General features: G+C 52.9%; 1 protein-coding gene across 1 annotated transcript in view; it reads left to right on the top strand.

The window, feature by feature from the left end:
* Positions 1 to 9,687, top strand: part of MELTF (melanotransferrin) — a 24,938-nt gene extending 15,251 nt beyond the window's left edge. The window contains exons 11-16 of the mRNA XM_077767750.1: positions 923 to 1,117; positions 2,082 to 2,238; positions 2,327 to 2,394; positions 4,690 to 4,877; positions 7,243 to 7,441; positions 7,918 to 9,687. Coding sequence (XP_077623876.1) covers positions 923 to 1,117; positions 2,082 to 2,238; positions 2,327 to 2,394; positions 4,690 to 4,877; positions 7,243 to 7,441; positions 7,918 to 8,000 — 890 coding nt within the window. The 3' untranslated portion in view covers positions 8,001 to 9,687. The remainder of the gene's footprint in view (positions 1 to 922; positions 1,118 to 2,081; positions 2,239 to 2,326; positions 2,395 to 4,689; positions 4,878 to 7,242; positions 7,442 to 7,917) is intronic.
* The last annotated feature ends 2,491 nt before the right edge of the window (positions 9,688 to 12,178 follow it).

Below are 12,178 nucleotides of genomic sequence, written 5' to 3'. Positions count from 1 at the left end.
TATTCTACATATTCCTTTTTTTTTTTTTTTTACCAACTTTTAAAAATAAAAAAATTGTTTTTTAAACATTTTTGTAATATTCATATTTGAGAGAGAGAGAGTGCACATGAGCAGGGGAGGGGCAGAGAGAGAGGGAGACACAGAATCTGAATCAGGCTCTAGGCTCTGAGCTAGCTGTCAGCACAGAGCCCGACACAGGGCTCAAATTCATGAACTGCTAGATCATGACCTGAGCCGAAATCAGACTCTCAACTGACTGAGCCCCCCAGGCACCCTTAAAAACTGTTTTTATGCTTGTAAGCCAGGTATACAAAAGCAGGCTGAGTATTTGCTGACCCCTCAACTAGAGGACCTCCTCTGCCCTTCCAGCCTGACCACTGTGGTTCATAGAAGGTGGCCCTGGGACTGTCCTTCCTGTCAACTCATGCACATCTTCCCAGTGGACTGGACTGGGGCCTTGGTGCTCTGTCCCCTTACGTGGTGACCTCAGGTCACATCACTTGGATGTGAAAAATCTCTGGGACTAGGAAGAATGTTTCTGCAGCCCTCAGCTTTGCCCCCACCTTCCTCCCAGGAGGTGAGAAAAACACCACCTGGGGGTAAGGAAAGGAAAATCTCGTTGGATGAGGAATGTTGGGGAATGGGTTAAGGGACACAGAACTCTGAAAAGTGGAGCCAAGGGCTGCTTCTCAGCCTTGGTGGGGGACACGCGGAGGCCCCACTGCTGGATGTGCACTCCTGAATCCATGCAGACAGGGCCTGGACACGAAATGGAGAGAGGCGCTGGGGGCAGGACCAGGGCTCTGTGGCTGGAGCCGCCTGAGGGAACGGGTTGAGGGCAGGAGGGGATTCCCCTTGGCTCTTGCCTGGCTGAGGCCAGGGAAACAAAGATGGGGGCCTCAATGGTGTCCCCTCTCTGCAGCGGAGGACAGTAGCAACTCCTACTTCGTGGTGGCTGTGGTGAAGCGGAACAGCTCCTATGCCTTCACCCTGGATGAGCTCCGGGGCAAGCGCTCCTGCCACTCAGGGTTCCGCAGCCCCGCAGGCTGGGACATCCCGGTGGGCATCCTGGTGCAGAGGGGCTTCATCCGGCCCAAGGACTGCGATATCCTCACAGGTACCACCCTCCTTGGGGACTTGGACATGCAAACTCTTTGTTGGGGTCTACTGGGTTGGAGGTCAGGTCTGAGGGTCAGGGAGCCCTCCCCAAGCAGGAGCCCACACAACAGCCTGAGATTTCCTCTTCCTCCTTGATGTACCCTTTTCCCTTACGAATTCTTGCCCACACTTGGGGCAGTCTGTGAGGTGTCTGGTGATTGTGTGGAAGGTGCCATGGTGCCCGTCCCACTTACCCAGCGTGGAACTAGCTCCAGTGGGCATGAGGAGTGGGGGGCATGCATGAGCTCGGGGCCTGGTGGTGTCACCATCCTGTCATGGGGCTGTCCCCATATCCCAGCAGCTGGGTGTCTGGGGGACCTCGTTGGAAAGTGGCCATTCATCTGTATAAGTGCTGAAAGAGTCACATTTACCAAGCAGCCACCATATGCCATACACAGGGCCCTCCCCACTTGTTAAATCACATGCATCCATGGTGAAAGGAAGGCAGGAGGAAGCTGGCAAGATCCTGGGCTGACTGTGCACCTCTGTCCCGTCTGGCACCTCAGAAAAAAACCCACATTTTTCTAACCATCTCCACAAGCACACAGAAAGCATTAAGGCTGACTGCTCCCACTCCCACACAGCTGGGAAATTGCCCTTACTGGAACAGAATAGCTCATAAGGTAGTGAGTTCCCCATCCCTGAGGGAGTCCAAGGGAAGGCTGGGTGACTACTAACCAGAGGCTGTTCATGGGGTTCCTGTATCCGGACAACTTCTGTATTCCTCTCATCCCTGTGATTCTCACAGGAGGACACGTGCTCCTCTGAGCCGGGGGGGCAGTGGAGCAGATGGGTGGCCTTGATCTGTAGGGGCAGTGAGAGTGGGCAGACTTGTGGGGGAGCAGCCCTCCCATCTGCCCCTGAACCCCCCATGGCCCTTTCCTCTGCTGGCCCCTGGACACAGCCCTTCCCCTTTGCTCCAGCCGTGAGCGAGTTCTTCAGTACCAGCTGCGTACCCGTGAACAACCCCAAGAACTACCCATCCTCACTGTGTGCGCTCTGCGTGGGGGATGAGCAGGGCCAGAACAAGTGTGTGGGCAACAGCCAGGAGCGGTACTATGGCTACAGCGGAGCCTTCAGGTAGGCGGCGGCCTGGTGGGCAGGCCTGGGGCCAGCACTGAGGTTGGGTCCCTCCTGCCAATACGTGCCTCGGCCTCTCATGCGGCAGGTGCCTGGCTGAGAATGCGGGGGATGTGGCCTTCGTCAAGCACACGACCGTCTTTGACAACACAAATGGTACGTGAGGGGGGCTGGGGCCAGAGCGGGCCCAGGTTCTCAGGGGGTGGTTCCCCGTCTCCAACGGCATCCAGGCACTGGGTGCTGCTAGGATTGGGACAGAGCAGCAGCTGGGAAAGACTGAGTCTAGAAGGCTCTGCCCCTTGGGGATCCCAGGGACTCCAAGGGCCTCCCAGGAAGAGCAGACCTCAGGCCACATGTCCAGGTGGGCAGGACACATGACAGTTTTAACTGGTCTAGAATCCAAATCTCCATTCCCCCTAGATGGTAGAAACTCAACCTCAGTCAATTTGGAGAGACCCCTTCTTGGGCATTTATACAGTGTCTGGGGAGGGGGGATGTGTAGGGGAGGGCAGGGCCCTCTCTCCACAGGGTCATCAGTTCACATTAGCATCTGGTCTTTGGTCCTGAGCATGTCAGTGTCCCGTGCGGGGAATCACCCCGCAGCCCCTAGGCCGTACAGGGCAACGCGCAACCCCACTCACGTCACATGGGTGGCTTTTTCTCTGGAGTCACCTTCCTGGGCTCCAGCTGGGAAAAGGGCCCAGAAACTCTATGCTCCAGACCTCCCTAAACCCATACCTGGGGCCATCGAGGCACAGGGCTCTTTGGCAGCATCTCTTCCCTCCCTGCTCCTGTTCCATTTTGAAGGCTGGAGCCTGTTTCCCTCCAACACCTGCTGTTTGTTCTTTCTCTATACCCTGCCCACACCCAGGCTTTGCAACCCCAAATGCTGGGGGCTCAGTCTTCTCTCAGAAACTCTTCCCAAAAACTCAGTGCAGAAAGGTGTAATGTGGCCCAAAGGGGAAGAGGAGATTGGTGAAGAAGAAGCAACACCTGCAGGGGAGAAACATCATTTAGGATTTCAAACCACAGATCCCACCCTGCCTGCCAAGTATTACCAAGGCTGGGAGGGCTACTGCCCCGTTGCCACAACCCCTCACCCCTGTGAAGCTCCTACCCAGGAGACCACTCGGGGTCATCCCCCTGGGAGGAGGGAGCTCCTGCAGGAGCGGGTGAGCCTGGCCTGGCCCAGGCCGCAGGCTCTCTGTAGTCTTGGGATGGGGGAGGGGAGGGGCCAGGGCTAGGGGTGGGGGGTGCCCTTTCAAGACTCATCTGCATCGAGGTACCCGCCTCCCAGGGCCGCTCATTTCCCTTTATTTTTATCTCTACTTGTGGGCCCACCTGGAGTTCCTTCTGGAAGAGGGTGGATACTAAGTGAAGTGATCCATGAAGACACAAAAATAATATGATTCCCAAGGGCAGTGTTTCTCAGGAAGCCCTTGAGCCAACCCCTGCTTCAGAATCCCTGGGTTGCTGCTTTAAAACGCAGATCCCTGGGCCCCACCCTAGACCTACCTTTGAAACTGCCTCTTACAGATCAACACATGATGTTATACCTTTTCTGGTCTGAGAACTTCAGCCATTAGGGGAAGAGGTCAACCACCACCTTCAGTCGCTCACCCCACCTCAGGCCTAAGACCTGTAACACACAGGTCTTTGCCCGGGAGTGATTAAGAATCTCAGTTTTTTCATGTCATATGCAATGGGGGTGATTGTACTCACTTTGTATTCCTGTCATGAGGAGAGGGCAGTGCTTGTGAAATACCTGTCACATTATAGGTTCTCCCTATTTCTACCTGTGGTAGTTCCTACCAGTATTATTTTTTTTATGCTTTTATTTATTTTTAAGAGAGAGAGGAGGGGCGCCTGGGTGGCTTAGTGAGTTAAGCGTCCGACTTCCGCTTAGGTCATGGTCTCGCGGTTCGTGGGTTCGAGCCCCGCGTCGGGCTCTGTGCTGACTGCCAGCTCAGAGCCTGTAGCCTATTTCAGAGTCTGTGTCTCCCTCTCTCTCTGACCCTCCCCTGCTCACGCTGTCTCTGTCTCTCTCTCTCCTAGAAATAAATAAAAATATTAAAAAAAAAAAAAGGGAGAGAGAGAGAGAGCACACAAATGGGGCAGGGGCAGAGGGAGGGGGACAGAGGATCCAAAGCGGGCTCTGTGCTGATAACAGCAAGCCCGATGTGGGGCTTGAACTTGCAAACTGTGAGATCATGACCTGAGCCTAAGTCGGACACTCAACCAACTGAGCCACCCAGGTGCCCCGGGTCCTACCAAAGTTATTAGCCCAGCTGGGTTGTCTGGTCCTGGCAGGAAAGCAGAGCAATTGGAGAAAGGAGAGTGTTGGGAAGCTGGCTCCATATGGCCACCTCTCCCCAGTTAATGATTTGGGAATCCAGAAGGAAGGTAGCCTCTCTCTTCCTCTCTCTCTCTCTCTCTGCTCCATCCCCTCAGGCCACAATTCTGAGCCCTGGGCTGCTGAGCTAAGGTCAGAGGACTATGAGCTGTTATGTCCCAACGGGGCCCGGGCCGAGGTGTCACAGTTCGCAGCCTGCAATCTGGCACAGATACCGTCCCATGCTGTCATGGTCCGGCGGGATACCAACATCTTCACCGTGTATGGACTGCTGGACAAGGCCCAGGTGAGCCAGGGCCCCAGGTGCCTCAGTCTACCTGCAGCAGACCTCAGGAAGGTGGTGGGGGGCAGGGGGAGTTCTGAGATGCTCACTTAGTCAAACCATTCCTCCAACTTTCCTTTCTGTGTCTTGCATTATTAATGTTTCCTTCTCAGCTGGAGCATTCTCACCCACATATAAACCTGCTGCTGTTTCTACTGTCTTGGAAAAAAAAAAAAAGAGCCTCCTCTTGGTTTCACAGCCCATTATAGCCATAATCCCATCCTCCTAGAGCAAAAACTCCTTCAAAGAGTCATTTCTACTCAGGTCACCAATTCCCCTCTTTCTGGTCTCTCTTAAGAATGGAGACTACTCTAGGGGCACCTGGGTGGCTCAGTCAGTTAAGCAGCCGAAGGTTATGATCTAGCGGTTTGTGAGTTCAAGCCCTGCATCGGGCTCTGTGCTGACAGCTCAGAGCCTGGAGCCTGCTACAGATTCTGTCTCCCTCTCTCTCTGCCCCTCCCCCGTTCAAGTTCTGTCTCTGTCTCAAAAATAAATAAGCGTTAAAAAAAAAAAAAAAAAAGGATGGAGACTACTCTAGACAGGCTCCCTTGACAAGGGCCTTGAGCCTTCCCTGAGCAAGATCACAGAGAGCCATGGAGCTGAGTGCAGTGGCTGTTTCTCAGCCCACATCTCCCTGACCCTTTAGCAGCACTGGTCACAGCTCCCACCTCCCACCTGCTGGAAGCACTTTGCCCCTTGACTCCCAGGTGCACACCTGCCAGGCTCTCCTCCCAGGTCCTATAGTAGTTCCTCCTCATTTCCGTGACTTGTAACCATTGGACTGCCCCAGGGCTGAATCCTAAACCCATGCACCAATGTCCCTGTTGACATCGCCTGGTCCCACATCATCAACAGCCCTCTGTCTACTGACAGCTCCCAAATTTACATCTTCAGCCCTGCTTTCATCCTGCCCTTCCATCTTTAACAGCTGCCTGCGTCACATTTCGAGTAGCATTTCTAACAAGCTTCTCGGCCAGAGCAAGCCCGCAGCTGGACTGCCCTGCTTCCGTCAGGCTTCCCTCCGGCTGTGAATGGCAACTCCAGACTTCACATTTCCTCAGTAGTTTTCTTCAACTCCTGTCTTTCTCNAGGAACCTCCATACTGTTTTCCAGAGTGGCTGCACCAGTTTGCATTCCCACCAGCAGTGCAAAAGAGATCCTCTTTATTTGCATCCTCGTCAACATCTATCATTGCCTGAGTTGTTCATGTTAGCCATTCTGACAGGTGTGAGGTGGTATCTCATTGTGGTTTTGATTTGTATTTCCCTGATGATGAGTGATGTTGAACATTTTTTCATGTGTCAGTTGGCCATCTGGATGTCTTCTTTGGAGAAGTGTCTATTCATGTCTTTTGCCCATTTCTTCACTGGATTGTTTTTTGAGTGTTCAGTTTGATAAGTCCTTTATAGATTTTGGATACTAACCCTTTATCTGTAATGTCGTTCACAAATACTTTCTCCCATTCCATTGGTTACCTTTTAGTTTTGTTGATTGTTTCCTTCCCTGTGCAGAAGCTTTGTGCAGACCTTTTGATGAGGTCCCAATAGTTCATTTTTACTTTTGTTTCCCTTGCCTCCAGAGATGTGCTGAGTAAGAAGTTACTGTGGCCAAGGTCAAAGAGATTTTTGCCTGTTTTCTCCTCAAGGAATTTGATGGCTTCCTGTCTTACATTTAGGTGTTTCATCCATTGTGAGTTTATTTTTGTGTATGGTGTAAGAACATGGTCCAGGTTAAGTTTTCTGCATGTCGCTGTCCAGTACCACTTGCTGAAGAGGCTGTCTTTATTCCATTGGATATTCTTTCCTGCTTTGTCGAAGATTAGTTGGTCATACATTTGTGGGTCCATTTCCGGATTCTCTATTCTGTTCCATTGATCTGAGTGTCTGTGTTTGTGCCAGGCTCAACTTTCAATATATACCTGGAATGAACCCAGACTGTCTGACAACACAGTCCTTGGTTCCCAACCACTCCACCCCTTCCCCCACTTCCCCATCTCCCCTCTTATTCCCCTTGTGTCCCCTTTTCCCCTCAGAAGTAACGTAGGGAAGAACCCTGTGTCAGTGCACATTTTCCTGGGTAGAAGACTGACCTTTCATCAGATCCTCCAGTATCCATGACCCCCCCCCCAAAAAGATTGATGGCCACTTTGATCCTGCTTACTGTGGTAGCTATCATCATATCTGTACCCCAGCTTAATGAGCTGTCAAGCTTGTGATTCCAAATCAGTCTTGGTACCCTGAAGTCCCTCGCTCTTTGGCTCACTGTATGTAAACCTGAGTGACCGCTGGGGAGGCCAGATGAAAAGCACGTCTACCTATGGTTCTTCCAGGACCTGTTTGGAGATGACCACAATAAGAATGGGTTCAAAATGTTCGACTCCTCCAACTATCATGGCCAAGATCTGCTTTTCAAGGATGCCACGATCCGGGCGGTGCCCGTGGGGGAGAAAACCACGTACCGAGACTGGCTGGGCCCTGACTATGTGGCGTCTCTCGAAGGGATGCTTTCTCAGCAGTGCTCAGGTGCAGGTAAGTTCACACCTCACAGAGGAAGAGCAGGTGCCCGCCACATTCCCCCAGCCTCCCTCCCAGCCTTTCACCCCAAATGCTTGAGTGAACTGAGGGGCACTCTGGGTGGTTACAGACAATCAAGGCGAGGTGTGGGGGTGGGGGGGGAGTGTGGTCTGAACAGGAAGAATGAAGACAGAGCAGAGACACTGGCTGTGAAACCCAGACAGACCTGGATAAAGAATTTAAATGCTGCAAGTAATGGTCCAGAGAGGATTGAGGCAACTGCATAAATACACATGAAGTATAATTTTGGAAGGAATTAATATGTAAAGAAACTAGGGGAAAGAAGAATTGTAACAGGGCAGAAAGAGGTTGCCTGGGTGAGTCGAGTGCATGAAAGCGCACTCGGTCAAGTCCTGCGCTGGTGCTCCCACTGCCCGCAAATGCGGCTCCAGGCGCTCCGAGGCCTTAACTGCCTGTGTTCGATCCCTCAGCGGCCCTGGTGCCCAGCCTGCCCCAGCTGCTGCTGCTGCTCCTGCCGCCCCTCACAGCTGGCCTCCTCCAGGCCGCCCTCTGAAGCAGCTCCGGGCTAGCCTGGCCCTCCCTCGGAATGGAAACCTACTCAGAAATCTCCATAAATAGGCTGTTCTCCACGGTGAAGCAGGGTAGCACTGCTCAGAGAGACAGGAAGTGTAAGAAACCACGGAGCTCCTCAGAGCTGCGATTCTGACACCAAAGAGAAGGTTCCGTGATTGCTTCAAGCCGGAATAACGATGAATGTTAAAGGAAAGCGTCCCCCCACCCCCTCAAGTTGAGTTGGATGCGAGCAGGGCTCCTGCGTGAACCCAGCCTCTGCCTCCCAGGCACCACCTGTCCCTCTGCTACCTGAGGCGAGAGCTGGCCGGCCTCCCAGTCACGCCCCACCCACGGCTGGCAGGCCGCCTCCCTGCAGATCTGCAGGCTCCCACCACCGGAGGAGCCTCACCAGGCTCAGGATTGGAAAGGGCCAGTTACCAAGGAAACAGGCTGAGCCCCCGGCCTCCCACATGTGGCCCTCTCCTCTGGAGCTTGCCCTGCTGAGCTGCCCGGGGACCCCTCCACTGCCAGTTCCCCTCTGAGGAATGCACCTGGCACCTCCTGTCAGCCCCTTTCCATCTGGGCTCTAGACCCCCTCTTCCGGCCTCCCTCCTTAGGACACCCTGTCTGTCTGGGGAGACATCCACCAGATGAGGCTATAATCAGGCCTGCCAAGGAGGTGATGCTGCTGGACACAGACAGCCCTTTGTTCTTGTCTTCTGTGGCTTGGCCTGGCCCAGACCACACAACACCCCTGATTGTGCTGGGCCAGAGTGGACCACAGGGGTGAAACCCTCAAGGGGGTCCTCAGACAAAGGAAATGCTCCTCAGTAAGCATCCCCCTTCCTGAGTTTCCACCTCAGATTACCCTCTTGTCCCACCCCCGTGTGACACCCACCCTCCTCAGATGCCCCAGTGCATCTAGCAGCAGCACTTGCCTCCAGATGGAAGAACTCAGCTTTGAGGACCTGCCCAGAGAGCCCGAGCCCTGGAGCAGGAGATGGCCCAGGGTCCTTCCTTCCCCTCCCCTGTTAGTCAGAGGGAAGTGCCCAGAGAGGGCCTTCTCTACTTCATTTTTGCCACAGTTGTTTGAGAAGCCAGAAAAGTTTCCAGAACTGCCAACTCTGAACTTCCTCTGAATTTTGTTCCCTGAGAAAAGGAAAAAAAAAAAAAAAAGGAGAAGAAACAGGAGCAAGCCACCCTCTCAGCAGACTGGGAGCCACGTGGGTCTGGAGCTATTTGCGTCTCAATCTGCGGGGGCCTCGGGGACGCCAATGACAGGCTGGTTCCTGGTGCTTCGCCCCCACTGGTGGGAGTTGGGATGGATACCTTCCATCTCTTGGCAGTGAAGGAGGCCCCTGGCAGCATCCTGGCCACAGTCACGCCATCCCAAGTAGTCCTAGTCACTGTGCTGGGGAATCTCTACCCCACTGCAAAGGGCCAGAAGGAGCAGCCTCTGCTACCAAGTCTTATACCCTCTTCACTGTGGGGAGTGAATGATTTTCTGACCTGATGACTGTTTGATTTTTTTTTTTTTTTTAAGGGCAATTCGTGCAGTGAGAGTGTATTTCTGTTTGGCTACTCTGGGCTAGTGTGCTGTCCGGGGTGTGACACCAGTAACTGTGAGCCACTGAGTGTGACATGTGCAAATGCTGTGTGAGGTTGGATTTTCAGGTGACAGCAGGGAGCTACCACTGTGTTAGTGCTAATAAAAGATGTTGGCTTGGTTTTTAAATAAAGCCAAACAACCCTGCACCTGCTTGGAATCTGATAGAAACTTTCTGCTTCTGATTGACTTGCCTTCTTAGGTGGTCAGACCACTCCCCCAGCCCCCCACCATGCCCAGAATAGCACTCAGAGCCCTGTTTCCTGAGAGCCAGAGTCAGCCCAGGCCTCCAGCCGGTGAGGCCCCCAACTCCCTTCTTCACTCTGAATGGGCCCCCAGCACATCTCAGCTGCCTCCACCCCCTCCGCCTCTGGGGTATCCATTCTCTGAGGACCAGACAAAGAGGAGGATGCAAACTTCTACACCCACCCCAGCCCCTGTGTCTGCAAAATAGGCTGCCCACACCTTTGCCTTGGCAAATTGGCCACTAATTCACTGCAGGAGAAAAAGGGAGGGAAGTCAGATCTCCCACAGTCCCTCACCAGCAGTGCTGTCTGGCCTGATCTGAAGCGTGCCAGTGGGGCTGGCCTCTGTCAGTTCCCTGCTCTGGCTGGGGATGTGGAGGCTCTTTGTGCTCCCTCCACCCCGCCACCCCCCGCCCCTCCACTGCCCCAGGTCACTGCTTCCTCTATCACTGCAGCCAAATCACGGAGCTGGGTCTCACCTCCACAGTCCTCAGGCTGTAAATGGGTGGTCTGCCCGACCTCAGAAGCTGGGCGGGGACCTGAGCTTCAGAAAGTGTCCACACTGTCTCTGTACCTGTGACTCTCCTGGTGCTGCCACTCACCCCTTGAAGCTTTGAGACAGTTACTTGGCATCCAAGCCCCATCTGCACATCTGCAACATGAGCTCAATAGTACGCACCTGTTCTTGCGAAGCCTGGCTTATCCTATAGTAAGACACTCCGCACCCTACTTGGCACATCCCAGGTGCAAGACAGACATTCATATTACCATCGCTATTACGATTACTCCGAGAGCTTGTTTTGTGCGCTTAAGTTTCAAATTCCTAGGAAAATCATCTGATTGGCCCAATGTGGGTCATGTGTCTCCCGCTGGACCAATTAGCTCAGGCAGGCTTCCGGGCATTCGGTGAAAACCTGGCCACCGAGACCCCGCCCCAGAAAGAGGAAGTGAAATCATTGCGAGACAGGCAGCATCCCCGACTGTTGGCTACCAGGCCTGCTTTAGGTGGTATTTGGCATTTGTTGGGCACCAATTCATTAATATCTACTGTTAGCACCCCTAGGCTGGGGCAAGAGGGACCCTGACCCTGAGTTTTGTGCTTTAGAATGGTGCTTTTTAAACTTTGACGTGCACGAGAATCTCCTAGGGATCTTGTTAGAATCAGATTGTGATTCAGCAGGTCTGGAATGAGGCTGCAGTTCTAACCAGCACTCAGGTGGTGCCCACACTGCTGGTCTAGGGGTCACAAGCCTTCAGAGACCTCTGCTGAAGTCCCCTCTGACCACAGCCACCCACAGTGGGAAGAGTCACAGGAAAGTGCTGGGTTTGCCCAGGGCGCTTAAACCATCTTTTAGACAGATCATGCTTTTGGAATTCTTATCCCAGAGTGTCCTGAGCCAGTTACCAGGGTTTGCACAGGCCTCTTCTTCAGGTCCCGCCTCCAAAGGGTGGTCAGAAGGCTGCAACGGTGTAGAATGAGTTTGATGAACAGGCTGCAGTGTCCTCTTACATGTAAGGCCCTCAACGCATGGGATGGAGCCCGGATGGGAAGAAAGGAAGGTAAGCTATGGGATGGGAGCTTGATCTCTCTGCACCTCATGTTCCAGTCTGCCAGGTCTTTATAAAGGTTTCATTGTGAAAGTAGGACAGGACACATTTATTTAAGTTTGTTAGCTTGAGTTGTAACTTTGTAGCCATGTGGGAGGTGAGCCTCCATTGGTACTCTTGTCCTGGGCCCAACAAGTGGTTGGGGTGGGCGGGCCTGCTGTGCAGAGTCCTGTTCTCAGGGCTCTGGAAGACACAAAGAAGTCAGGTTAAGGACCCTTGCCCCTGCCTTTGGTCTCATTTGAAGAGGCCACTGTGCTGGTGTGGTGGAAACAGGGACAGTGAGAAGGTAACTACCCCTCCCCCCAACAAGGACAGGCAGGTCCTCCTGGACCACACAGTACATGGCAATTGAGATATCACCCCCACCTTCAGACTCCTCCCTGTGGCTTCCTTTACATGGATATAATGAGAATGGATTCCTTAGAGCCTTGTTCTTGTGAGAGGTGCATGCCTCAAGTATAAATGCTACAACTTTTTAAGAAGATATTTCAATTTGGAAAAAAAAGAATAGATCACTTACCTACGATTCAGGAAACTTGCATTCTAGTTTTTCTAATACTTTTGCTATTCGTGTCTGGCAAATACTTTCTCCTGTCTCAATCTCAGTTCCCAAATCTATATATAACCTGGGAAGTTTGGAATGGTCCCTCAGTGACTTCCAGCTCTCTCAGTTCTCAGACTCTAAATAACAATCTTCATAGGATTATTGCCAGTTCTGTG

The sequence above is a fragment of the Crocuta crocuta genome, unplaced genomic scaffold, assembly GCF_008692635.1.
Source record: "Crocuta crocuta isolate KB4526 unplaced genomic scaffold, BGI_CrCroc_1.0 scaffold45, whole genome shotgun sequence".
Classification (NCBI taxonomy): Eukaryota; Metazoa; Chordata; class Mammalia; order Carnivora; family Hyaenidae; genus Crocuta; species Crocuta crocuta.
The sequence above is the reverse complement of the archived record's forward strand: the minus strand, read 5'-3'. Positions and strand labels throughout refer to the sequence as shown.